The 26,419-nt window shown below is 41.3% G+C and overlaps 1 protein-coding gene across 1 annotated transcript; it reads right to left on the minus strand.

Moving 5' to 3' along the window:
* Positions 1–484: 484 nt before the first annotated feature.
* On the minus strand, positions 485–22,370 carry LOC113036332 (acetylcholinesterase). The gene is made up of 10 exons (XM_026192622.1): positions 22,290–22,370; positions 21,335–21,634; positions 19,958–20,186; positions 19,623–19,755; positions 19,404–19,555; positions 18,250–18,436; positions 10,404–10,714; positions 2,991–3,200; positions 2,748–2,905; positions 485–1,014 (listed from the first exon to the last, which is right to left on the minus strand). Exons 2-10 carry the CDS (start codon positions 21,624–21,626, stop codon positions 920–922), a joined length of 1,767 nt encoding a protein of 588 aa, XP_026048407.1. The 5' UTR covers positions 21,627–21,634; positions 22,290–22,370; the 3' UTR covers positions 485–919.
* Positions 22,371–26,419: the final 4,049 nt, after the last annotated feature.

The raw sequence follows: 26,419 nt of genomic DNA on the forward strand, positions 1-26,419 counted from the left end.
AAGTAATTTTAAAAACAGCCTCTAAATGTAGACTCAGGGTACACAACAAATCAAACATACTAGGTCTACTAATTGTACAAATTGTACGCTTGTTGTACTCTTTAAAACTGTAAATGGGCACTCTTGCACATTTTAGTTTATAACCTCTGGACATAGTATGTGTGAGTGCAAATATATTTGTATTAATTTATTGTTAAATGTTTTTTTTTTTTTTTTTAATGGAATAGTTAAATGACTTGAGCCCAATGCCCCATGTCAAAGGTGACTGCCTGTGCAGTCCATGCACTCCGGTGCAGATCCCAGACATTATTTTGAATTGGAAGACCAGTGGTAAAGGGTCACAGGGTCATCCTTCAACCTGCTCACATTAGCTGTCAGCATCCTCTATTGGACATATGTACCATATCCATATGTTCATCCTGTTCACATCGAATGATGAGACTTTCTGCATACAATTGTTTAAATGTCAAAAGTTTTTTCTTCATAACAGTTCAACCCTTTATTGTCATCATTGAGTTACTGAGAATTCACTGTCTGAGAGTAAATACAACAGTGCATGCATACAAAAAAATTATGTATAACTGAAAGAGGAATACATTTTTTGTCAAATACAGTGATAATTTTGATTGATGATTATGTTTTATTGCTTTAGAAAGAGCAACTCTATCTGTAATTGTTAAGCAATTTGAATTAGGCGTATTACCAAGTGTAATACCATCCTTTTGTGACTTTGTGTTTACATCCCTGTTCATCTTTTTTTATATATGTTATGCACAGCTGGATTAACAATTGACAATGCTTTACTGGGACTCTGATATATTGGCACAACAGGCACCGACACACGCCACGTCTCCTTTCTGTCTGGTAAATTTACATTTACCAGACTTCAACTTTGTAGAAGACAGGCCTCTTCAGTCCATCAGTAGGTTAAAGTTATAGCCAATAACATGAGCAGGAACAAATAATTACAGCGGAGTATAATCCCACTTGCATTATGACAAGACACCAGTTTATCTGTGGAGAAAAAAGCACAAGAACATCATGATGATGTTATTTCACAAAGAATCTTTCGGCTTTAGTTTACACGCGTGTGTGTGTGTGTGTGTGTGTGTGTGTGTGTGTGTGTGTACTGTTAGATGTTTCTCTTTTTTTGTCCTTTCCTTTTTCCAATAAAAAATATTTAATCATTCTGCTATGTGGTGTATGATTCCACAGTAAGTTTAATTGTGGAGGTGTATCAGTATTATTCACCCTTGTGTGATCTATGCTCAGAGAAGTGATGACTGACCCTCCTCTCCTCCCACTTAGACCTCCAAAACTTAGGTGAAACACAAGGGGAGCAAGACAGAATAAAACTCTCCTCCACAAGCTAAACGCCTTCCTAACAAAACCTGATGTAATGCCTCCTACTACAGATAACTACAGTAATGGTTAACAAATGTACACTCTCTATATCTTCTAAAGTGTTACATATTAAGATATAATGAAAAAGTATCTAGTCCTTACAGGATGTTAAAATTGGAAAAACAGAAACTGAGAGAAAGAATGTGGTGGACATTAGTGTCATTATTTAACAAAAACTAAGACAAAATGCAAAAAAAGGCTATGAAAAACTAAGAGTGACATATTTTTCAATAGCTTCCAGAACCAACTTTAGAAGCAATAATTTGAAGTGATCATTTTCTATTTGACTTTATCAGCCTCTCACATTGTTGTGGATGAATTTTGGTGCACTCTTCTTTACATTAGGGTTCGTTTTTTAAAATAAGCAGAGGTGAAAAAATACAGAAAGTTTTACCTTAGCAGAAGTACAATGCAAAGAAAAAAAGTAGCTATTTCAAGGACATTAGCTGTAACTTTAGCTAACAGACAAACTGTGCACATAAATAGTTTGTGTGTTTGCTGATATTTGTGAAGGTTATAAAAACTTTTGAAATTAGCTGCCACTCAAAAAAGCATTAAAATCTTTATGCTCTCTCCCCTTCTCTTGTGCTAGGTACAGTCCTACAATTCATGACATCTGCACCAAAAGTGCAATAAAATCATTCTGGCCTGATTTAACCCCCTGAGTACAGTGCTGTAAATGATGCTTAAATTATATTTTTTGAACTTTTCATGTCTTTGTATGTGACAAGCTCTTGTGATAAACACACCAATATAGCTGGCTCAGTATTGTTCCCTCCATTTAAGCACAAATAAGTTTTGGTTCGCAGGGCAGGGAAGTAAAAACTTCCCTCAAACGTGTTGAACCTTAAGTGAATTTGCTGAGACATCCATTCCTGGTGTGCTTGGCAACTGTCTTTAATGTTTTCCACTGGTTAATAATTGAAGGACTTAAATTCTTTGGAAATAGCCCTATATCCCAGCAACAATTGTTTCTTCTAAGAGATGGCTGATGTATTTTTCTCAAATCCTCCAGACCAGCAAACTGGCAACATTTCAGTTATTATACGCGTTCACACTTGGTGGTGACCAGTTAATCAAATAGATCTGAGTAGCAACACCTGACTGTAGATCACCCTCTTTATTCCTACAGAAGCACTTACTTTTTCAGAGACGGCTTCATTTTTTTAAAGTAAATAATGACACTGTGGAATATGTAATTTTTTTTACTTCATCTGAGATTATATTTAAGATTCATTTTAAACCTGCCAAATTTAAAGAAAATATACTTTCATTTAGACTATATAGAGTGATCTTTATATATGTGTCATGCATGTATGTGTGTAGGTGTTTGTGTATCCAACCTGACACGCTTTGGACTTTTGGGATAAATTTGCTCCAGAGCTGACATTCTTTGGCTTTCATCATTGTCTTTTCTTCTGGATGTTTATAATTCAGTGTGACATACTTCTGCTCTTGAACAGTAAACACAGGCCACTTAGCTCCCTCAAGGCCTGGATTTCTGAAACAGACAATAAATCAGTTCTAAGAATCATCAGGGTCTTCACACTAGTTGAGTGAGTGTCTGACCATCTGGTTATGCTTACCCTGTACGAGCAAAGTTGGCCCAGTGTTTCATAAACTTCTTGGTCATATTAACTTCCTCCTTTGTGTATCCCAGAGATGCATTCAGAGGCATTCCGAATACAAATTCTATCTCATACCCATGCATAGCACCCATCCACTCTGGCCAGGGATTGACTGATGAGTGGTGATCAAATAAATATACAAAAGGCTTACCACCATGTTGAGAGAGCCTGCAAAGTGTAAATAACAGAGATATATTATTATATTACAACAGGTTAGCTCAAGATGGATGAAACATAACAGAAAAATAAATAAAGTGGTTCATACAAACTGAGGAAAAAACACAAAAAATGCAGAAACATTGTTAGTGTTAGTAATTGTCATTTTTATACTGGTTTGCAGTTTTAACACTGGGATTTCCAGGCTTCTACCGTTCTACCTTTAAAAGCCGGAGAGCAGTCAAATGCTGGAAGTGGAAGCTAAATTGGCTAGTCATTCATATGTATATTAGGTCGTTACCTAGGAATTCTGGAGGGAGGGGAGGGGGGGTGAGTGATTGAGGGGGGGGGGGAGTGGAGTGTTTCAGTTTGCCATCTTAGGGAGAAATCAACACATGTCCTTTGTATGTCCTTTGTTGCTGACATTTATTGATGAAAACAGTACAAAAAACCAACCATTTGTACACATATTTACAAATAATGATAAAAAGTGAGTGAGTACATTTCAACATTTTCAGCAATCACTCACAATCCTGGCACTGCCACGGTATCTGTCGTCTGCATTTACCACATGTGTACCTGTAGCAGTGAACACATCGCACAGTGGCCTGATTTTTTTTGCATCTGTGTTTGACCTGACACGTGGCCCTTTTTCCAGGGCTCGGTGTGGAGGGTTGTGTCCGAAGCAACTGATCTTTTCTTGCCTTCTTCGCAGCTACATGAGAGCGAGCCAACTCCCTTGCAAGCTCCACCAGGAAGTCCACCCGTCTTTCCTTCGTCCCGGTGCATGCTTGATACAGCACATGTGCATTCAGTGCTGCCATGTCAATCATGTTATAAAACACGGCGACTGGCCAGCGCCGTGTTCCTTTGCGGACAGTGTACTCCCGAACCATCTGGTCCATCACATCCACGCCACACTTTGTTTTGTTGTAAAGGGTGACAGTGTTTGGCTTCCTTTTGGTAGTGTTATCAGTCTGAACCACGCTGTGCATGCTGCTAAGAATATAGACTGTCTTCTTCCGTTTGGCCGCATACGCCGTCAGCGTGGCAGCAGAGGTTGAAAACACCTAAGAAATAAGATAAATTGTTATTTCCATAGCCCTTTTACACACAATGAAACACATAAACATAGAACCACAAAAGACCTGCAACATACCTGAGTGGTGAATTCATTGCGATCTGTCTGTCTAGTGGATTGAGGAATTTCCCTGCGAATCTTGTTGACTGTGCCGAGGATGGTGGTTTTCCGTCCAAGAAGTTTTTGCGCAAGTGAAAGCGATGTGAAGAAATTGTCTGTGGTAACATTTCTGCCCTTGTCTAGGAATGGTTCCATCAGCCTCATTACTACATTTTCAGAAAGTCTCTCCCCAGTGGGACGATTGGGGTCCTTGCCAAGATATGGGAAGACATTGCAAATGTACTTGGATTTTAGGTCGCAGGCCACCCAAAACTTGATCCCAAACTTGTCCGGTTTACTTGCAATATACTGCAGGAAACAGCACCGAGTCTTTGATGGGAAAAGCTGTTCATCAACGGTGATATGTAGACCAGGGTTGTAGCACGTGATGCAGTTGGTGACAAATGATCCCCACACACTGGAAATTGCAGCGAACTTATCAGTCTTTGCTCGATCACTGCGGGTGGACTTGTCATCAAAGCGTAGGTGTTGCATGATGTCTTGGAAGCGGTTTCGTGCCATAGTTCCAATTATCTGTGGGTTTCCCAGGTTTGCTGACCAGCAGTCATTTACCGATGGAACCCTGTAAACCCCCCGCAAGATGACAATTGCAATAAATGCCATTAGTTCAGGGAGGTCCATGAACCAATGAACATGCTCCGTTTGCTGTGCATGTTGAATAATCCATTCTTGAATGCTATGAAGCATGTCAAGAGTGATGAAACACAGGAAGCTCTGAAGGCGACTCGAGATACTTCTCCTGGCCTTAGCCGTTGGCTCTCCATCTGCAGTGTACGGTTCTATTGGGGTGAAAGGGAGACGGGTCCCCACATGTGCTTCACGCCACACTGTGCCATCTTTCGCTGTCTCAGTCCCCAAACAAGCTCTCTTTTTCGGTGAAGAAGCAGTCTCCTCATCTGCAGTGTGAACAAATTCAAATTGTGAGCAATGGGAAGGTCAAACAAACTTACTAACTACATCCACTTACTTGTTTGAAATGAAAAAGGAAATAACGTGAAATGAAACTAACCGGAAGACTGATCAGACAGCTCTGAGTCCGAATCCGGCTGAACTTCTAGGTCTTCTCCATCCGAGTCACAAGGGTCGACTTCCGTCAGGATCATTTCCAACGCCTGCTGAGTAGTGAGTCTTCTCTGCATTTTCTTTCCTTGGAGAGGAGGTCCGTACACCACAGAATTCTTCAGGGCACTAAGCGGGGTACTGTGACGGGGCACACCCAGTGCTCTATGATTGGTGCACAATCATCTCTATGATTGTGCACCAATCAGAGCACTGGGTGTTTTTTGTACTGGGTATATATATGACACAATCTCACTGCACTTAGCCTAACCCTTCATTGCCCTGAAGAATTCTGTGGTGTACGGACCTCCTCTCCAAGGAAAGAAAATGCAGAGAAGACTCACTACTCAGCAGGCGTTGGAAATGATCCTGACGGAAGTCGACCCTTGTGACTCGGATGGAGAAGACCTAGAAGTTCAGCCGGATTCGGACTCAGAGCTGTCTGATCAGTCTTCCGGTTAGTTTCATTTCATGTTATTTCCTTTTTCATTTCAAACAAGTAAGTGGATGTAGTTAGTAAGTTTGTTTGACCTTCCCATTGCTCACAATTTGAATTTGTTCACACTGCAGATGAGGAGACTGCTTCTCCACCGAAAAAGAGAGCTTGTTTGGGGACTGAGACAGCGAAAGATGGCACAGTGTGGCGTGAAGAACATGTGGGGACCCGTCTCCCTTTCACCCCAATAGAACCGTACACTGCAGATGGAGAGCCAACGGCTAAGGCCAGGAGAAGTATCTCGAGTCGCCTTCAGAGCTTCCTGTGTTTCATCACTCTTGACATGCTTCATAGCATTCAAGAATGGACTATTCAACATGCACAGCAAACGGAGCATGTTCATTGGTTCATGGACCTCCCTGAACTAATGGCATTTATTGCAATTGTCATCTTGCGGGGAGTTTACAGGGTTCCATCGGTAAATGACTGCTGGTCAGCAAACCTGGGAAACCCACAGATAATTGGAACTATGGCACGAAACCGCTTCCAAGACATCATGCAACACCTACGCTTTGATGACAAGTCCACCCGCAGTGATCGAGCAAAGACTGATAAGTTCGCTGCAATTTCCAGTGTGTGGGGATCATTTGTCACCAACTGCATCACGTGCTACAACCCTGGTCTACATATCACCGTTGATGAACAGCTTTTCCCATCAAAGACTCGGTGCTGTTTCCTGCAGTATATTGCAAGTAAACCGGACAAGTTTGGGATCAAGTTTTGGGTGGCCTGCGACCTAAAATCCAAGTACATTTGCAATGTCTTCCCATATCTTGGCAAGGACCCCAATCGTCCCACTGGGGAGAGACTTTCTGAAAATGTAGTAATGAGGCTGATGGAATCATTCCTAGACAAGGGCAGAAATGTTACCACAGACAATTTCTTCACATCGCTTTCACTTGCGCAAAAACTTCTTGGACGGAAAACCACCATCCTCGGCACAGTCAACAAGATTCGCAGGGAAATTCCTCAATCCACTAGACAGACAGATCGCAATGAATTCACCACTCAGGTATGTTGCAGGTCTTTTGTGGTTCTATGTTTATGTGTTTCATTGTGTGTAAAAGGGCTATGGAAATAACAATTTATCTTATTTCTTAGGTGTTTTCAACCTCTGCTGCCACGCTGACGGCGTATGCGGCCAAACGGAAGAAGACAGTCTATATTCTTAGCAGCATGCACAGCGTGGTTCAGACTGATAACACTACCAAAAGGAAGCCAAACACTGTCACCCTTTACAACAAAACAAAGTGTGGCGTGGATGTGATGGACCAGATGGTTCGGGAGTACACTGTCCGCAAAGGAACACGGCGCTGGCCAGTCGCCGTGTTTTATAACATGATTGACATGGCAGCACTGAATGCACATGTGCTGTATCAAGCATGCACCGGGACGAAGGAAAGACGGGTGGACTTCCTGGTGGAGCTTGCAAGGGAGTTGGCTCGCTCTCATGTAGCTGCGAAGAAGGCAAGAAAAGATCAATTGCTTCGGACACAACCCTCCACACCGAGCCCTGGAAAAAGGGCCACGTGTCAGGTCAAACACAGATGCAAAAAAAATCAGGCCACTGTGCGATGTGTTCACTGCTACAGGTACACATGTGGTAAATGCAGACGACAGATACCGTGGCAGTGCCAGGATTGTGAGTGATTGCTGAAAATGTTGAAATGTACTCACTCACTTTTTATCATTATTTGTAAATATGTGTACAAATGGTTGGTTTTTTGTACTGTTTTCATCAATAAATGTCAGCAACAAAGGACATACAAAGGACATGTGTTGATTTCTCCCTAAGATGGCAAACTGAAACACTCCACTCCCCCCCCCCCTCAATCACTCACCCCCACTCCCCTCCCTCCAGAATTCCTAGGTAACGACCTAATATACATATGAATGACTCCAGCATTTGACTGACTGCTCTCCGGCTTTTAAAGGTAGAAACGCAAAATGATGACTCCGCGGGGGTCTAAGGTAGAAAACCAAAATGACTGCTCTCCGGGGGTCTTTAAACTATTAGTAAGGTGGCATTTCTTTAAACCAGCTCTATTTGTCAGTGTTTTGTCAGGATTTGTTTGCAATAATCGCAAGAACATAAGAGTTGAGTCTTGTTCTTGTTCTTAGTCTCTAGATGTTGTGAGAATTGTGGTTTGTTGCAGCAGCTTCCGTAGTTAAGTGTGTTTTGCGGTTTTATTCATAGTGTCCTTTTTGTCTTTTTTTTTTAGATTTCAGTTTTTACAAACTATAGACCTTAGTCGTCTTTTTTGTAATTTTATGGTCCTCACTGTCTTTTTTATATTTGTCATGATGAGGGGTAAGACTGAGTGGAATGGCTCTGTGTTTCTATACACTAAGGACCTGGCACTCTCACACTCAGGATCTGGCACTTTCAAAAACACAACACTGCTGCCTGTAGCCAGACCGGTCATCCTGCAGGAACTCAAAAGGTGACGTAATCAGTGCCAGGCCAGAGTAAGAATATAATCAAGGAGAAGGAAACATAAACCCTCCTTTCCACCGGTCGTCATGGGGAATGTGAGGTCTCTTAAAAGTGGATAACTGGTAAAGCATCAGAGTAATCGGCAGTATCGGGAGCGCAGTGTATTATGCTTTACAAAGGTACCTGGACCACACCACCACAGTATCAGACTTTTTCATAGTTTGGCTGACAAAGACGCCAAGCTGAGGAATAAGAAGAAAAGATGGAGAGATTGCAGTGTTTGTTAATAAATGGTGATGCAATCCAGGACATGTTATCTACGATGAGAATTCTCCGCTATATTAATACGTGTTTATGTAGCAGCTAATGGGTCAGCAGCATGTGACATCACACACGGGACTTTCACTGACCTAAAGCATAAACCCCCAGAGCCTTTCATCACCATCACTGGCGGTTTCAACAATATCTAGCCTCCACTATGCCAACTTTAAAGCAGTATCTGGTCAAAACATGAAAAAATAAAACTTTGGATCTTCTGCACGCAAACATGCAGGATGTATACAAAGCCACTGCCCTCGCCAACTATGTAGATCAGACCAAAACCAGGTCCTGTTAACATCTCAGTATGTTCTTGCAGTTCTAAGACTTCCTGTTGCCACCAAGCCTGTGAGAAGAATTCTGGAGTCAGGGAGCCAGTGAGACTGCATACTGGGACATGCTGAATGAAAAGTAGAGGATCTTCAGGCCTGGGAACAAGGACAAGTTGAGAAACCTACACCATGACCTAAAGGCAGGGCTGAGAAAGTGTAAAGATACCTACAGAGAGAAGCTGGAAACCAAACTCCAGTTGAATAATTTCAAACAATTGTAGAGAGGGATGCACCTGATCACTGGCCTCAATCAAAGAGATCAACAGCAGCAGGAGGGCAGCATGGATACAGCCAGATTCTCGAGGTTCTGGATGGGGGGGCTGTAATGTTTTATTGCAGATACATCCTATCTGGAAGATCTGCTTCTTTTGATGTAAGCTTCCTGTGTTTACGACCCTTTGGTCAGCAGGACAATAAAGAAATTGAATTGAAATTGAATTGAATTGGAGGTCTGACACACACACACACACACACACACACACACACACACACACACACACACACACACACACACACACACACACACACACACACACACACACACACACACACACATTCTTACTTAGATACAGAAGTTCACACATATACATACAATGCCTTTTCTTAGAACCATGTTGGTGTGGCTTTGTTCTGACGTGTTTTGTGTGAACTGTGTCTCAATAAAAAGGGCAGCAAGGGAGGTCGTCGTCGAGGTCATTTTCGTGGTGGACACAGGCCTCCCTTGCGCAAGTGATTGATCAATCGACTGTCTTTTTTTCTTCATGATGAATAAGTCTCTAGAATTAGCGAGGCTTGTGGAAACACAGACCCAACAGAACCCTTCATGGACTGTGTGGAGTTTTTGTGTCTTGACATCAGTCTTATCTATCTTCTTCTGTGACCACCTTTTTATTTCAGTGTGCTATCTGACCTGGCGCATATGGATTGATACCTTTGATCTTATTCTTACCATTGCGTAAAAGAAAAAGAAATCAATTTTAATATTACCCTGATTCTCCCCATTATTGATTTTTGAAGCACATATGTTGTAAAGTGGAGTGATGAAAAATACATGGAAAAACATTCCCGATATATCCATAACCATTTTTCTTGTGCTTACCAGAAAAAGTCTCATAACAAATATTCACACACAATCTCACCATTGCAGCACCTTTTTTTAAGTTGACATTTAAATGTATTCATTGCTTTACTACTGTTACTGTAAGATACTACTACACCATAGTATCTTGAACAAATCTCACCTTGTTTGATGTAGCATGCTACTGTATGTTCTTAAAAAACAACTATCAACACAATTCTGAGACTTTAATTAGTCATTTTTGAGTTTATTAACTGTGACTAAAAAATATGATCAATAAGAATTACTCATTACCTGTGAGCAAAGTCGAGCACTGGACAAATGAACATTTGATCTCCAACAAGACTACATACAGAGTCACGGTTTTTCACCCTGTTGTCCACATCTGTCCAATCCGTGTAATGGAAAATGGCTGCATCTCTCATGACATCACTCGCAGTATCCATTGCAAGCGTCACTCCTGCCAAGAATTCCTTTCTAGTGATGAGACTCTGACCGGTGTTATTAAATCCAGGGACTGCATAAACAGCAAAATATGTCCCTTCATCCTTATTTAAACCAAACATCACATCTTTCTTTGCAAAGTTACCAGAACTTAGAAGTACCTGCAGAAGGAAGAGAGAAAGTTGTTTAGTTGTTTTTGTGAAGTTAATTTGTTTATACATTTACACAGGGAGTGCAGAATTATTAGGCAAGTTGTATTTTTGAGGAATAATTTTATTATTGAACAACAACCATGTTCTCAATGAACCCAAAAAACTCATTAATATCAAAGCTGAATGTTTTTGGAAGTAGTTTTTAGTTTTAGCTATTTTAAGGGGATATCTGTGTGTGCAGGTGACTATTACTGTGCATAATTATTAGGCAACTTAACAAAAAACAAATATATACCCATTTCAATTATTTATTTTTATCAGTGAAACCAATATAACATCTCCACATTCACAAATATACATTTCTGACATTCAAAAACAAAACAAAAACAAATCAGCGACCAATATAGCCACCTTTCTTTGCAAGGACACTCAAAAGCCTGCCATCCATGGATTCTGTCAGTGTTTTGATCTGTTCACCATCAACATTGCATGCAGCAGCAACCACAGCCTCCCAGACACTGTTCAGAGAGGTGTACTGTTTTCCCTCCTTGTAAATCTCACATTTGATGATGGACCACAGGTTCTCAATGGGGTTCAGATCAGGTGAACAAGGTGGCCATGTCATTAGTTTTTCTTCTTTTATACCCTTTCTTGCCAGCCACGCTGTGGAGTACTTGGACGCGTGTGATGGAGCATTGTCCTGCATGAAAATCATGTTTTCCTTGAAGGATGCAGACTTCTTCCTGTACCACTGCTTGAAGAAGGTGTCTTCCAGAAACTGGCAGTAGGGCTGGGAGTTGATCTTGACTCCATCCTCAACCCGAAAAGGCCCCACAAGCTCATCTTTGATGATACCAGCCCAAACCAGTACTCCACCTCCACCTTGCTGGCGTCTGAGTCGGACTGGAGCTCTCTGCCCTTTACCAATCCAGCCACGGGCCCATCCATCTGGCCCATCAAGACTCACTCTCATTTCATCAGTCCATAAAACCTTAGAAAAACCAGTCTTGAGATATTTCTTGGCCCAGTCTTGACGTTTCAGCTTGTGTGTCTTGTTCAGTGGTGGTCGTCTTTCAGCCTTTCTTACCTTGGCCATGTCTCTGAGTATTGCACACCTTGTGCTCTTGGGCACTCCAGTGATGTTGCAGCTCTGAAATATGGCCAAACTGGTGGCAAGTGGCATCTTGGCAGCTGCACGCTTGACTTTTCTCAGTTCATGGGCAGTTATTTTGCACCTTGGTTTTTCCACACGCTTCTTGCGACCCTGTTGACTATTTTGCGCTTTGGGGTCCTTAGGGACTAAAGCGCTATATAAATACAGGCCATTTACCATTTACCATATTTTGAATGAAACGCTTGATTGTTTGATGATCACGCTTCAGAAGCTTTGCAATTTTGAGACTGCTGCATCCCTCTGCAAGATATCTCACTATTTTTGACTTTTCTGAGCCTGTCAAGTCCTTCTTTTGACCCATTTTGCCAAAGGAAAGGACGTTGCCTAATAATTATGCACACCTGATATAGGGTGTTGATGTCATTAGACCACACCCCTTCTCATTACAGAGATGCACATCACCTAATATGCTTAATTGGTAGTTGGCTTTCGAGCCTATACAGCTTGGAGTAAGACAACATGCATGAAGAGGATGATGTGGACAAAATTCTCATTTGCCTAATAATTCTGCACTCCCTGTACACAAACACGCAAATACACACACATATATATATACATACATACATACATACATACACACACATATATATATATATATATATAAACACCCAGCACGCCCCTGCGGGCGGTTTATCCTTCAAGCTCGGGTCCTCTACCAGAGGCCTGGGAGCTTGAGGGTCCTGCGCAGTATCTTAGCTGTTCCCAGGACTGCGCTCTTCTGGACAGAGATCTCCGATGTTATTCCCGGGATCTGCTGGAGCCACTCGCCTAGCTTGGGAGTCACCGCACCTAGTGCTCCGATTACCACGGGGACCACCGTTACCTTCACCCTCCACATCCTCTCGAGCTCTTCTCTGAGTCCTTGGTATTTCTCCAGCTTCTCGTGTTCCTTCTTCCTGATATTGCTGTCATTCGGAACCGCTACATCGATCACTACGGCCATCTTCTTCTGTTTGTCTACCACCACTATGTCCGGTTGGTTAGCCACCACCATTTTGTCCGTCTGTATCTGGAAGTCCCACAGGATCTTAGCTCGGTCATTCTCCACCACCCTTGGGGGTATCTCCCATTTTGACCTCGGGACTTCCAGATTATACTCGGCACAGATGTTCCTGTACACTATGCCAGCCACTTGGTTATGGCGTTCCATGTATGCCTTGCCTGCTAGCATCTTGCACCCTGCTGTTATGTGCTGGATTGTCTCTGGGGCATCTTTACACAGCCTGCACCTGGGGTCTTTCCTGGTGTGATAGACCCCAGCCTCTATGGATCTTGTGCTCAGAGCTTGTTCTTGTGCTGCCATGATTAGTGCCTCTGTGCTGTCTTTCAGTCCAGCTTTGTCCAGCCACTGGTAGGATTTCTGGATATCAGCCACCTCCTCTATCTGCCGGTGGTACATACTGTGCAGGGGCCTGTCCTTCCATGATGGTTCCTCGTCTCCCTCCTCTTTCTTGGGTTTCTGCTGCCTGAGGTATTCACTGAGCACTCGGTCAGTTGGGGCCATCTTCCCAATGTATTCTTGGATGTTCGTTGTCTCATCCTGGACTGTGGTGCTGACACTCACCAGTCCCCGGCCCCCTTCCTTCCGCTTAGCGTACAGCCTCAGGGTGCTGGACTTGGGGTGAAACCCTCCATGCATGGTAAGGAGCTTTCTTGTCTTTATGTCAGTGGCTTCTATCTCCTCCTTTGGCCAGCCTATTATCCCAGCAGGGTACCTGATCACGGGCAGGGCGTACGTGTTGATGGCCCGGATCTTGTTCTTACCATTCAGCTGACTCCTCAGGACTTGCCTGACCCTCTGCAGGTACTTGGTGGTTGCAGCTTTTCTAGCGGCCTCTTCATGGTTCCCATTCGCCTGCAGGATCCCCAGGTACTTGTAACTGTCCTCTATGTCTGCAATGTTGCCTTCTGGTAGTTCAATCCCCTCAGTTCTTACTACCTTCCCTCTCTTTGTTACCATCCGACTACACTTCTCCAGTCCGAATGACATTCCAATGTCATTGCTGTATAGCCTGGTAGTGTGGATCAGTGTATCGATGTCTTGTTCACTCTTGGCATACAGCTTGATGTCATCCATGTACAGGAGGTGGCTGACAACTGCTTCGTTCCGTAGTCGGTATCCGTAGCCAGTCTTGTTAATGATCTCACTGAGGGGGTTCAGGCCTATGCAGAACAGCAGTGGGGACAGAGCATCTCCTTGGTGGATCCCGCACTTGATGGTGACTTGTGCTATGGGCTTGGAGTTGGCCTCTAGTGTTGTACGCCACATCCCCATTGAGTTCCTGATGAAGGCTCTTAGGGTCCCATTGATCTTGTACAATTCTAAGCATTCCAGTATCCAGCTGTGGGGCATTGAGTCATAGGCCTTCTTGTAATCAATCCAGGCAGTGCACAGGTTGGTCAGTCTGGTCTTGCAGTCTCGGCTGACTGTTCTGTCTACCAGTAGCTGGTGTTTTGCGCCTCTGGTATTCTTGCCAATCCCTTTCTGTGTCCCGCTCATGTATTGACCCATGTGCCTGTTCATCTTAGCCGATATGATGCCTGACAGGAGCTTCCATGTAGTACTGAGGCAGGTTATTGGTCGGTAGTTGGAGGGGACCAGTCCCTTCTTGGGGTCCTTGGGGATCAGGACCGTCCGACCTTCGGTTAGCCATTCCGGGTGTCTCTCGTTAACTAGCAGCTGGTTCATTTGTGCTGCCAGACGCTCGTGGAGTGCAGTCAGCTTCTTTAGCCAGTAGGTGTGAACCATGTCGGGCCCTGGTGCTGTCCAACTCTTCATACTGGAGACCCTTTCTTGGATATCTGCCACTGTGATGGTTACTGGACCCTGTTCAGGGAGGTCGCTGTGGTCTGCCCTCAGATCCACTAGCCACTGAGCATTGCCATTATGGGTTGCGTCCTTCTCCCATATGCTCTTCCAGTATTGCTCCATCTCCAGCCTTGGTGGTGCTGTTCTCTTATTGTTCCCTTGCCACTGAGAGTACACCTTTGCTGGTTCTGTGGAGAACAGCTGGTTTATTCTCCTGCCTTCTATCTCTCTGGTGTACCTCCTCAAGCGGCTGGCCAAGGCTATGAGTCTTTGCTTGGCAGTTTCCAAGGCCTCAGGTATGGACAGCTTGCTGTATTTCTTATGCACCTTCTTTGTCGCACCTTTCTGCAACTCCGTTAGTTGGCTAACCTCCCTCCGTGCTACTTTGATGTTGCCCTCTAGCCTCCTTCTCCATGGAGGGTATATATACACTCAACAAAAATATAAACGCAACACCTTTGTTACTGCTCCCATTCCCCATGGGATGGACGTAGAGACCTAAAATTCATTCCAGATACACAATATAACCATCCCTCCCAAACAGTGGTCACAAATCAGTCCAAATGTGTGGTAGTGGGCACATCTGCTATATTGAGATAATCCATCCCACCTCACAGGTGTGCCACATCAGGATGCTGATGTGACATCATGAGTAGTGCACAGGTGTACCTCAGACTGCCCACAACAAAAGGCCACCCTGGAATGTGCAGTTTTTTGCGCTATTGGGGGTCTGGGGACCCAGAACCGGTCAGTATCTGGTGTGACCACCATTTGCCTCGTGCAGTGCAACACATCGTCGCATGGAGTCTATCAGATTGTCAATTGTGGCCTGTGGAATGTTGGTCCACTCCACTTCAATGGCTGTGCAAGGTTGTTGGATATTCGTGGGAACTGGTACACGCTGTCGTATACGCCGGTCAAGCACATCCCGAACATGCTCAATGGGTGACATGTCCAGTGAGTATGCTGGCCATGCAAGAACTGGGACATTCTCAGCTGCCATCTGCCCTGAACAATGTGAACCATGATTCATCCGTGAAGCGCACACCTCTCCAACGTGCCAGACGCCATCGAATGTGAGCATTTGCCCACACAAGTCTGTTACGGCGACGAGCTGGAGTCAGGTCAAGACCCCGATGAGGACGACGGGCATGCAGTTGAGCGTCCCTGATACGGTTTCTGACAGTTTGTGCAGAAATTGTTTGGTTGTGCAAACCAATTGTTCCAGCAGCTGTCTGGGTGGCTGGTCTCAGACGATCTTGGAGGTGAACCTGCTGGATGTGGAGGTCCTGGGCTGGTGTGGTTACACGAGGTCTGCGGTTGTGAGGCCGGTTGGATGTGCTGTCATATTCTCTGAAACGCCTGTGGAGACGGCTTGTGGTTGAGAAATGAACGTTCAATGCACGGGCGACAGATCTGGTTGACATTCTTGCTGTCAGCATGCCAATTGCACGCTCCCTCATTGCTTGTGGCATCTGTGGCATTTTGCTGTGAGACAAAACTGCACATTCCAGGGTGGCCTTTTGTTGTGGGCAGTCTGAGGTACACCTGTGCACTACTCATGATGTCACATCAGCATCCTGATGTGGCACACCTGTGAGGTGGGATGGATTATCTCAATATAGCAGATGTGCCCACTACCACACATTTGGACTGATTTGTGACCACTGTTTGGGAGGGATGGTTATATTGTGTATCTGGAATGAATTTTAGGTCTCTACGTCCATCCCATGGGGAATGGGAGCAGTAACAAAGGTGTTGCGTTTATATTTTTGTTGAGTGTATATATATATATATATATATATATATATATATATATATATATATATATATATATATATATATATATATATATATATATATATCTCCAAACGCAGAAGTTGCAGCAAGCTACAGTAACAGCAGAGGGAGATATTTTATTTCAAGCCAACATGAAAATAATCAAGGGAAGGTGTTTAAGCAGACATTATTATTAAACACAGTTACATATATATATATACATATTAGCCACCTATCTTAATCATTTCTTACAATTAACAACTCTGGAATATACTTCATATTATCTCCCCCTGCTGGTAATGCAACCTCTGCATGTGTTGCCATTTCACATTTTGGAGAGTCAAATCGTGAAATAGACTAGCATGTCTAGTTGTCTAGTAAACGCTTTGCTGTGATACTAGGTTGTATATATATATATATATATATATATATATATATAGTCTGGAGCATTCAAGTATGTGTTGACAGAAAACATATTAGCCATGATTACAAGGAATCAACTGTTTCTGCCCATCAGTCTGGGAAGGCCATTTCCAAACAATGTGATGTCCATGATTCTTAAGTGATCCAACATTAAACCACATAATGATCAGAGAAATTATAAAAAGCCAGATAGCTACAACAGTCCTCTGCTAGTATATTAAATACTAAAATTCATGATAGTACAACTGAAATTATCTCTCAAAACTGAACATGACAGCATGGCTTAGGTTGCAAAATTGCAACTGAAGAAGTCACAAAACTTCTGGAACAATGTCCTTTAGATAGACAGGACCAATGTGGAGATGGGATTGTGATAGTAGGCTCAAATGTGAAGCAGTCTCCCTAACAGCTTAACCTTAGGCAAAACTGGGTCATGCAACAGGACAATTAACCTAGGCACACCAGCAAATCTACATCAGAATGAAAAAAAAAATCCAGACCAAGTGTTTGTGGTGGGATGTCAAGAGACTTGTGCATAAGCAAATGTCCATTAACCTCAATGAACTGAAGCAACATTGTAAAGAAGAGTGGGCCAAAAGTGATGAAGAGTCATGAAGTCGTACATAAAGCAGTTACATCAAGTTATTCCTGTGGAAAATGGTTCTACAAGCTACTGAGTCACAGTGTATACTTTTTTTTTAAATATTTTTTTTCCACACACTGCTTCTTTAACTTTGTTTTTAATAACTAAAAAATCACTCGGTGCATGACAACATGTGGACTGGTTGCATGCAACTTTTTCCTTAAACCAGTGTTTCCCAACATTTTGGAGCCACGCCACATATTTCACATTATAAAAATCACATGGCACACCACCAAACAAAAATGTCACAGAAAGCACATTGATATTTTTCCCGCGCACCAAATATAGGAAAATTTGCTCATCTGGGTAGGAATTTTTTCCAGGATCCAGGTCAGATTGACTACTTTTTCTTTTCAAATATTTATCTATTGCTATTATGTGCTGCGTTGTCTCACTCACAGCATGATTATTATGTCATTTATTCTTCGTCTTCTACTATTTTACTGTCAGTTGGCAACCAATTTAATTAGAGCAGATAGTTGTATTGCCCTCTATTTGAAGAGAATGTAATTGTTCTGCCCGTTACTCAGGTGGAACCAGTTAATCATCCACGGCCCACCTGATCATTTTTCACAGCACACCCATGTGCCGCGGCACAGTGGTTGGGAAACACTGCCTTAAACCCAAGTATGAACAGCACTTATTGGAGATGCATGATGTAGCGAAAAAAATATTTCTTAAAGAAAGTCAACCAAATGCCAAATATGGGTACTCACATCAACTGCATCTGGTAAGAAGTTCCCATCAACATGAGGCATAAAGGGAAGACTTAATAGTGACGATTGAGTGAGAACCTCAAATTGCTTGGTTGAGACTTTTTGAGGATCAGCCTGCTGCAGACAAGCTTCTAGACGAGCTGCAGGAGATGAGGGACAATCCACAAGTTTTGCCAGCATAAGAGACCTAAATATTGAAAAAGAATAAAATAAGGAAGAACTCATAGAACCAAACTTTTATTCAATGCAAATCAAATCAAATCAAATCACTTTTATTGTCACATTGTCACACAATATGATCTCACAGATAGTATGAAAGACAAATGTAGATTTTGGAACTGAATATTGAAGTCAAAAATCATGCTTTTTTGTAGTAGATAAATATATATAACTGAATGAAAATATATATCCACACACACACACACACACACACACACACACACACACACACACACACACACACACACATTATTATTTATTTTTTACTGTGATCAAAGCCTTTTTTGACAAAAAATAATATATGTTTTTATCTATTGCAAAGCCACAGTGTTCTTGTTAGTCTGTTAATCTGATTGCTAAGAATTGTTAAAATTAAACGTGTCAGTATACAGAAAGACTACTGTGTGTAAGTATCTTCAAATTTGGCAGATCCTTGTAAACTTAGCTGCAGCCTGGGACAACAGCCAAGCCCTCACTCTAGTAGGATATTTTTAACTGTGTGGGATCACCACAGCCATTGACCTGAAGCACAAAACTAAACACCTCGATACCTGGTTAGTATAAGACTGCAATGAAAAACACCATTTGTGTGCTAGCCAACACTTCAGAATTAACTATAGCCACTGCTGTGTATTCTTTTTACACTAAACTCTGGAGGGTAGTATCAGAAATAATATCAGACTATCAGGATGTATTAATATTTGTAAGTAATATCAGTTTCAATATTGGTATTGATAAAATCCTAACGGTACCTATATGGACAGAGGATGAATGAGAATGTCGACCTATTGTTGGAGCTAAAGGCAAAGTCATCAGGTTTCAGCCTCTGGAAATCTTCAGACTTTTTAATACACTTGTCATTTTGTCAGTCTAGATACAAGGGTTAAGTCAACCAAGTTGGCTCAAGACAAAGATGATAAAAAAATGTACACTACCTGTCCCAGGCCTCAGTCTGACTAATTGTGCCCCAGTATGCATTGGGGGAGCCACTCTGCATCACAGCCCTTTGAAAAAGATCCTGGCTGCCCGGCGAGAGCAGCTGGAAGCCAACAGATGCAGACCCAGCACTTTCTCCGAACAGAGTAACCTGGAAACAATGCCAAATTAAAATTGTTTCAACATGTGAAAAACCTTTCTAGAATTAAGGCATTTACCTTAGAAGGATCACCACCAAAAGCTGCAATATTATTTGCAACCCATTTAAGAGCCAGGCGTTGGTCCAAAAGGCCTGCATTACCCTGGATATTTGTGTTGTCGGGAAGAGACAGGAAACCAAACGCTCCCAATCTGTTATTGATGACCACAACAATAAGGCATACTGACAATGTATGACTGAAGCTAAATCACAATATTGCTTACTCTTATTATTCTAAAAAGAATATCACCCAGATTTGTCATACTCAATTTTATTTTCTTGTATAAATGTGTAGAGTTTCTAGTTACATATAATAACTATATTTAATTACTATTAGTATTTATTACCTCTTACCTGTAATTCATTGATACCACAACAACACTTTCAGATTTACTCAGGAAACGGCCGTCGTAAATGTCCAATGACGATGTTCCTGAGATGAACCCACCACCATGAATCCAGACAAAGACAGGGGCAAGTGGTGCAGGCTGCGTTTTGTTGAAACGTGGCGACCAGACATTGAGGTACAGACAGTCCTCACTCAGAGGAGTGTTTGGGTTCCACATTTCTACACCTTTGAACCCTGGAAAGAATTTTGTTAGATAACAGCAGTAGTATAATTATATAATTTTGAAGAGCCTGATTGGGACAACATTACTGCAATCTACAAGTTCAAATTAATTTATTCATCGGTCCATTTCATTTTATTAGCTTGAAGAAAAATTAACTTGAATTTACCATTAATGTACTGTGTACAGTTGTATGGTTGTTTTTACCTAGAATGAGAATCACTGACAACAACCTGATAACAGTGAGTTAGGTTCATTTCTATCTCTGATGTCATATCTAAATTAAGTGAGTGTGCTTATTACATTGATATATGTCTGGTATCCGTTGCAGTAGTTCAACAATCTCCGACAGGTGGCTTCATCTATAAATACAGCCAGCCCAACCGCAGTAATTCTTTTGAGTGAGGGGAAAGGCATTTGAAAACTTTGACTCGTGTATTCGTGTTAAGGAATATATGAAAGTGTAATGTGTAAGAGATACATTCTTTATCAGTCTAGAAAATAATAATACAAAAAAAAATTGCTTAACATTTATGGGTCATGTCCAAGATTTACTTTTGCAATTAAAAAAAGTGTTTAGTTGGGAAAGGGAATGCATACACTACGAATGAGATCATGTTTCCTAACTGCCACTCCCCACTAAAGCATTACTCTGAAATGAATACAGTGCAAAAAAAACTCTGCATGACAAAACTGTCCGAGAGCAAAATGCTACCCTTTATAAGCTAGTGTTTAGGTAACATAAAATGTTTTTTAAAAAACAGTCTAAAGTGGATTGCAATCCTAACTCTCTCTCTCTCTAAAAAGAAAAAAAATGAAGATTACTTATCAGTCAAACAAGTGATGAATTAGTGCTATCAGGTATGATAAATATTTTTGCAGGTTTTATTTTTAAATAAATTATAAAATAATATTATTAATTTATTTATAGTAATGTAACTCTCTGGTTATTGTTTAGATAAAACATGTGTACATAACATATAAATAACAGCAATATGAAATATGTTGAAAATATTTATTTAATACTATGTTTGGATTTTGTTTAGTCCTTTGAATATTTCATATTATGTAGTGGCTATATGTATGTAAGTGTACAGATATGCACTATCCATTACACAGTCTGTGCATGCATTGTGCCCAGTTGTGTTAATGTGAGTCCTACCAGGAAAGGCTGTATCAGGCATCTGGTAGCAGGAATTTGGAAAGTTGGTAGCATCCTTCACACCATCCCATTTCTCTACTGGCTCTGGCGCTCTGAATCTTAATTTCCCAACAGGTGGTTTTCCATAGGGAATTCCAAGAAAGGCTCTAACATCCGAACCCAGCACAGAAAGCAATTTCCCTTGAATTTTCCCATCGCTTGTACTGATCATAAGGTCATCTTGAGTGCCAAGTGATAATGTCAGAAAATTAAGCAATATAACAAGAAGTGCACACTGAGAGTTTGCAGCCATGGAAAATCCTGAGGATAGAAAAATAAAGGCATATTACACTACAATATGGCCCTAACTTTAACTTTTTAAGTGCAATAAGCATTGTAGTATAAGTAAGACTTTGTAGACACTAAAAAAAAACCCAAAAAAAACACATGCAGATAAACACACCAGCATTCCAGATACTATTGAAGCATGCCTTTGTTAACTAAAATAGCTTGTCTTCAGGTCATAGAAAGTTTAGGGTGGGTCGATGTGTGTGGATATATTGCGCAGAGACCGTGGGTGTGTATGTGCGTGTGCATGTGTGTGTGTGTGTGTGTGTGCGCGCGCGCGCGCGCGCGCACGTGTGTGAAAGAGAGAGCGAAAGAGAGGGAGAGCGAGAGAGGGGATCATTCCCGCTATCAGAGTGTCACTTTAAAAGCATCTTTAATCCTCGGATATTCACAAATACTGAAGCTGTTGGCGAGTATAAAAAGTGCAAGTAACTGCACGCACGCAGATCACGTGTGAAGCCGCCTTACTTTGAAAAGGCACAGACTAATCGAGGTTAGAGTGAAAATCGCGCAAGGCTGGTTCGATGCGCGCAATGGGGACACAAGCGCTCATGCAGAGATTATTATAAATGACTGCAAGAATTAAATCCGCCAGTTCCAGTTTATAAAAGCTTTAGTGATGTCTTACCTTGTCAGCTAGCAGTTTGTGTCTGTCTGGAGTGAGTGAGGAGGGCACGGTACTGATAGGATGAAAACATGGACAACCTCTGTCCAGTGATCCCTGGGCCGGCCCAGTGCACCACCCACTACTACTGCTGCTTGTACTACTTGTATTTTATATAATACAACACAGTATTACCTTTCCCTGAATACAATTAATAATAGTAAAAGACAAAAACATTGCCATCCATATTATGAATGATAATAAAGACTGAGTGAAGAGCAAAATTTCGTGAATAAAGTCTTCAGTTTTATTATCTTTACAACACATTTTCTTGAAGAGGAAAAGGAAAGTTTGATTTGCAGTATTATGATTGTAACGATTTGTGAGTGCTGGTGTGATATTAATGTATAAAATGCACTCTTGCTGTAGCATTGTTATTTTTTATTTATTAATGATTTACAACAATGTATTTACACACACACACACACACACACATATATATAAATATATGTATATATATATATATATATATATATATATATATATATATATATATATATATATATATATATATATATATATATGGGCTGTTTCTTTTCATAATGACACATCCCTTTATTTATATCACAATCAGAATCTTTGTATTGTCATTAAACTTCAGATGTTCAACAAAATTAGAAGCAACTCCCTGCTAGCAGCATTTAGAATAAATAGCAAAACACAAATAAATAGCTAGAAAAGAAACCCAAATAAAATGTAACTGACAAATATACAAAACTAAAGAAACATCGGTTTATAATGTAAGGTTGCTCTGAAACACTCTCTTTCTCAAGGTTAATACAGTAATGCATGCAGAAAATGGATCTAAGAAACTGTAAATAAGAAAATTAATGCATAATTAAACCTGGAATGCATTTTTGTGTAAATGTAAACTCTTGGATGTATTGAATGCACTAAAAATGAAATTAAGGAATTGTCTTTTATGACTGTTATGTTACTGCTTTAAAAAAAAGAAAAGAAAACAAATATATCTGCAATTGTTAACAAACCTGAATTAGGTATGGTGCCAAGCATAACCCAGAAGGAAATCCAGCCCTGATAATTATCATTCTGGACATGGATATATATATATTTTTTTTTTTAATGAACTCCGTGGAAACTTAATTTGATCATTCTATGTAGTCACGCAGAGCCTCCTTAATTCTCATTATACCACTTCCTGTGTCTGTTCCTTGTTTATTTCTCACACTGCTGTCTGCTTATTATACCTGTCATTTCTTTCTTTCTTTTTTTTTGGGGGGGGGGGGGATCTTTGCTTTTCTTTCCCACTCCCATGGTCAAAGCTAGAGAGAAATCTAAACCCCTTTGGAACTGTTAATAGTGTGTAGTTTGAGCATATGTTTGTGTACGCCCCCTGTGTGTGAGTGTGTGTGTGTGTGTGTGTGTGTGTGTGTGTATGGTTTCATGTTATTTATAGCATGTTATGTGCAGTTGGATTAACAATAAACAAAGGCTTACTGGGACTCTGATGCAATGTCTTGGCACAACAGACTGAGGCACAGACACAGGCCGCATCTGTGTATGTCAACCTGATTAATAATGCGTTCCCTATCATGGTGCATACTGAAGATTGAAGTTAATTTTAGACATGGAAACATTCAACCCTATACCCTAGGCAAGGATTTGTTTCCTTTTTGTGTCTCTCCATCAGTCTACCACTCACTTTTAAAGCCTCTTGCTCTTTCAGTATGCCAACCAGCTGTAGTCATGGACATCAGCTTAGGAGAAAGGGAGCCATGGGAGTTCTGGCTTTTTAGAGTTATGTACAACTCAGCAGGAGGGTTTGATAGATATGCGGACAGTGACAGAAAAATGCAGAAAAATGAAGCAGAACCATTTGTTTTAGAAACAGCACAGCAGTATTCACTACAAATGCATATTTAATCAAGAATTAGGTTACCAGGATCCAAGTGAGCATCTGGTGTTTTTCCACTGCCTTCCTGTGTTTAGCTCCGTCCACCTTCTTGACAAAACCCTGGTTCCTCACCTGTCATCCACTCACAATGTTCAGCAAGGCTGTATTTACGATCAGTGCAGTCATCTATTCCAGTTTGTCAGCTGCCGCATGGTGGTAACCAGGCCTCATTGCTTCTTGTTTACATGTTCATGCTCTGTACTTACCTCAGTCTCCTTGTGTCTCCAGTTTCCTCATCAAGTCACCGCTTCACTCCCCTGCAGCTTAATTACCTGGATGCTGGTCTCCTTGTCAAGATTCTCTGCACCTTTCTGCAACCCACTTGGTTGGAACCGCATTCACTCACTCACCTCTCGGACGCTCACTGGGTTGCCCTTCCCAAAGCCTCACAACCTCTGCCTGCAAGTAAGCCCACAGAATCAGTATTCCTCTCTCCTCCACTCATTAAGTCCTCACTCTAAGAACCTAACCAAACTCTCCCTCTGTTCTAGTGCCTCCACGTCAGAGACTCAACACTGCGTATCCTCTTGTTGTCATTTCCAGTTTCTGTTTTCACAGTGAAGCTTGTTAAAATCTTAACGCTGTTCCATTAGGTTTCCACATTTGAGTCCCCTCCCACGTACTGGCCTCCGGGCCCCCTTGACATAGGTGTGTAAAGGAAGAAATGGAAGATATTTGATAGGACCCTTTGAGTAAATGTTTTCTTTCTCTCATTCCAGTATCATCAAAATAAGCCTGCAGACTGAAATGGAAACCCCACCCAACCTCAAACACACAAGTTAATTTCAGCCGTGCCCCTTTAATGTCAGTCTTCTGTTATGAAGCCAGGGATAAGCAGCAAAAAATTAAATAAATAAATAAATGAAAATTAAAAAGAACCAGAAAAAACCCTATTAAATTCATTTCTGTGTGAAAGCTTGGAGCAAAGAGATATAATAATAATATCCAATCACAGTGTCATAGAGAAGGATATTAGTTTATGCCATGCTCTCTGTATCTGTTTCTGTTTTATTTGAATTTGAGCTGTGTGTGTGTGCGCGCAAGCATGTGTGTCCACATGTGTACTGAAATATTCAAAGTGGAGCTGAGGTTCTTTACTCTTGCACTTGGTGATTGTGACGACCCTCTGCACCTTACCTTCCTATCTGTCTGTTTGTTAGGCTGCTGTGTCTTGCAGATCCTGCAGAGGAGGTGAAATCTGTGCAAAATCAGCAGTGGTGCTCAGTGTGGCAGTGCTCCATAAAAGAAAATTTGTCCCTCAAAATTTTTTATTTTTTTTATTTTAAAGGATTTTAGTCGGCGACAGAATAAATAATAGACATGGACATGAATATTGTAAACTCGAGCTCTTTTAACTTATGGGGAAAAATGTTTAAGCAGTCCAGATAATTTAAGCTTAACTCAGGAGGGAGTCCAAGCCTAATAATACCATATTAAACTATGAGGTTAAACTGTACAACCTTGAAATATGAGAATTTCGAAACAGAACAAATGTTTCTTTCATTATCACCACTCTACAAATGGTGATAATCCTCCTATAAACTGGAAAGTAAATAGGAGCCCTCTAATAAAAAGATCATTAACGTAAACTGAACCGGTCCAAAAAAATATCAGTTGAAATTTTTAATACTTGAACCGTAATCAAATTAACAATCGTACCAAAATCACTACCACCAATAATAATACTAATAATATAACACATGATGCCATGATTTAAAGAAACACATGAGAAACAAAGTCATTGACATCTCTTAGTCCAGAAAGAGTTACAAAGTCATTTCTTTGGCTTAGCGACTCCACGTTGAGAGCTATTATCTACCAATGGAAAAACCTTGGAACAGTGGTGAAACTCCCCAGGTGTGACTGGCCCATAATTTCTCCAAGAGTGCATCAACAAAAATCTAAAGAACTGCAGACCTCACTTGCCTTGCAGTTAAGGTTAGGGTTCATGATTCAACAATAAGAAAAGAACAGGCAAAATTGCATCTATGGGAGATTTCAAGACATAACCCAATGATTACCAAAAAGAACACAAAGCCTCATGTCACATTTGCCAGAAATCATCTTGATTATCCCCAGGACTTGGGGGAAAATACTCTGTGGACTGACAAGACAAAAAGTGTACTTTTTGAAAGGTTTGTGTCTTGTTACATCTGGCATAAAACCAAGACAGCATTTC

This window comes from Astatotilapia calliptera, chromosome 14 (genome assembly GCF_900246225.1).
Source record: "Astatotilapia calliptera chromosome 14, fAstCal1.2, whole genome shotgun sequence".
In the NCBI taxonomy this organism is placed as follows: domain Eukaryota; kingdom Metazoa; phylum Chordata; class Actinopteri; order Cichliformes; family Cichlidae; genus Astatotilapia; species Astatotilapia calliptera.

Excerpts from the sequence above, each read along its gene's own strand:
- LOC113036332 (XM_026192622.1), bottom strand. The coding sequence starts at position 21,626 with ATGGCTGCAAACTCTCAGTGTGCACTTCTTGTTATATTGCTTAATTTT. Across the intron at positions 18,437-19,403 it reads CAGACTGAGGCCTGGGACAG|GTCTCTTATGCTGGCAAAAC; the intron begins GTAGTGTACATT and ends TTCAATATTTAG. Across the intron at positions 10,715-18,249 it reads TCTTACCAGATGCAGTTGAT|GTACTTCTAAGTTCTGGTAA; the intron begins GTGAGTACCCAT and ends TTCCTTCTGCAG.